This window comes from Trachymyrmex septentrionalis, unplaced genomic scaffold, assembly GCF_001594115.1.
Source record: "Trachymyrmex septentrionalis isolate Tsep2-gDNA-1 unplaced genomic scaffold, Tsep1.0 scaffold56, whole genome shotgun sequence".
NCBI lineage: Eukaryota > Metazoa > Arthropoda > Insecta > Hymenoptera > Formicidae > Trachymyrmex > Trachymyrmex septentrionalis.
This window is the reverse complement of record NW_017305735.1, coordinates 1,315,594-1,317,694: the sequence shown is the minus strand read 5'-3', so window position 1 is coordinate 1,317,694 and position 2,101 is coordinate 1,315,594. Positions and strand designations below refer to the sequence as shown.

The window sequence follows — 2,101 nt, the reverse complement described above, 5'->3', positions numbered from 1 at the left end:
GTTATAAAAAATTATGATATACATATATATTATATATACATTTATATACATATATTACTATATATATATATATATATATATATATAAAATAATAATAATGTATATTATTACTATATTTTTATGTTTATTTATTTATTTAAGATATTGTTCCAAAATAATTTTAAAATATATTAGAGTAACTCCGTTGAATAATCAACAACAATAATGCAAAGATATCTAGGGACGAAGAATGCGCTCTGAATATGCCTTAGTACATATATGGTATGTACAACTTCATATATATTAAGGAATTTGTGACTTCGTGTATATATACATACATTCAGCAAAACAATTAAAGCGTTATTGTTTTGCGGTATTTGACACATGAAGCAAATTCGTCGAATCAAGCTAATGATCAAACACATTGGACTGCTGCTTACATCAGCAATTGCAATACCATTATTATGTTTGCTGGCTACAGCAAATAATTCTCCTGGCACTATTTACAAATTTCTATAAAGAGAACATTTTTAACAAACTTTAGAAAATAACTGCTCGAATTCACGTGATGGAAATTGAAGATATTGGTGACTTACGAGATTTTGTGACGATTTATAAGAAAGATTATCTTGGAAAAAGAACGACAAAGCACAAATTATTACCAAAATATTTGCCATCCTGGAACATCTTGAATAGACCGTACAAACAATATTTGTACACACGACTGGAAAATCGATTATTACCTGAGAACGAACGAAGCGAAGATCCAGTTGACAATTTAAACAGAGTAAAAGTGCAAATATTTTTATATTCGTGATTGCATGCTATCATAATTGTATATCATTGAAAATAGATACGAGACAAATTTCCCCACTTAAGAAATGCTTTACCGGAAATCGTGCCAGATGAAATCGTAATAGAAAACATCAAGGAAAAATCAAGAAGAACTACATATCAACAGGATTATTTCAAGGAATTTCGAAAGGGTTTACTTATAATCATTATATCTGTATACATGTAAACGTATATGACACACGCATGCATGCACTTTACGAACAGATAAAAGGACCATTAAGTTGGAAACGGTAGCAGATAAGATGCTACAAATATGCAGCAAAATATCACAATTATTTTGTTTTCTCTTGATAAAACCTACAAACAGATTGGAAGCTTCTGATTGATCAGTTGGAAAAAAAGACTTTTACTGACCAAAAATATTTCGAAGCGTTTGTAACATCAAGTAGACCATAGGCCAGTATCTTATTGGAAAAACAAACCTAACATCTACATCCGTGCACAAGCCCCTTTTGTCGTCCTTTTGTATGTGTGTATGCGTGTGCGTGCGCGTACGCGCGTATACAGTTGTACATCTTATAAACATGAATATGCCTTATGGCTGTAATCAGGGGGTTGATTGAAATAAGATGAAAATTACAAAAGTGAGCAAATTTATTAAGTGTTGACCAATTAAATTATATATTCGTAGTTTATTCTTATTTCAAGACTGTCTTAAGTAACGTTTTAAGACACTAATAGGGCCCTCTGGCCGGTATTCATAGTCGGATCCAATCAGAGAGCCGCATTAGCGATTTAAAACATTACTTAAGACTTAAAGTAATACTTAAGACTTAGTCTTAAAATAAGAATCGACTATGAATATCGGCCCTGATTGGTTCGTGACTTCTGAAGACTGTACTTAAGACGGTCTTGAATATAAGATTAATAAATAATAATAAGGCTCTGTAAGTACAAAACAATATATGCAAAAGAAGGGCAAAAAGTTAGTAATGTAGTAACAAACTTTAATTAAAATTTAATTGTAAATTACAAAACGACAAAACAAACTAAATTCTCTTGTAGAGTAGTTTGGCTTCCCTGGAGATTGCAAAGAATAGATTTACATTTTCCAATTTTGTATGCGTAGACAACGAGCAATATTAATTATGTAACTTTTTTGCGTATATTTTTTGCTGAAGAAGATTAGAAACTAACCAAAACGTACAAATTTCGAATTTATTATCATTTTAACGATTATGTTTGTTCTACGATTTCTTTAATTTAATTTGAATATTGAGAGATATTCTTGAACAATTTGCGCTTGAATAACGCTCATTCCCTCGAG

General features: G+C 30.5%; 1 protein-coding gene across 3 annotated transcripts in view; it reads left to right on the top strand.

The window, feature by feature from the left end:
- Window positions 1-292: 292 nt before the first annotated feature.
- LOC108752157 overlaps window positions 293-2,101 on the top strand; it is a 2,791-nt gene continuing 982 nt past the window's right edge. For 2 of the 3 annotated variants that reach the window (XR_001939537.1, XR_001939536.1), the window contains exon 1: window positions 293-1,418. Coding sequence is in view for 1 of the 3 variants with exons in the window: in XM_018492825.1 (XP_018348327.1) it covers window positions 548-766; window positions 833-965 (352 nt within the window). In the remaining 2 variants the exon portion in view is untranslated. The remainder of the gene's footprint in view (window positions 1,419-2,101) is intronic. The other variant, XM_018492825.1, reaches the window with a different exon arrangement.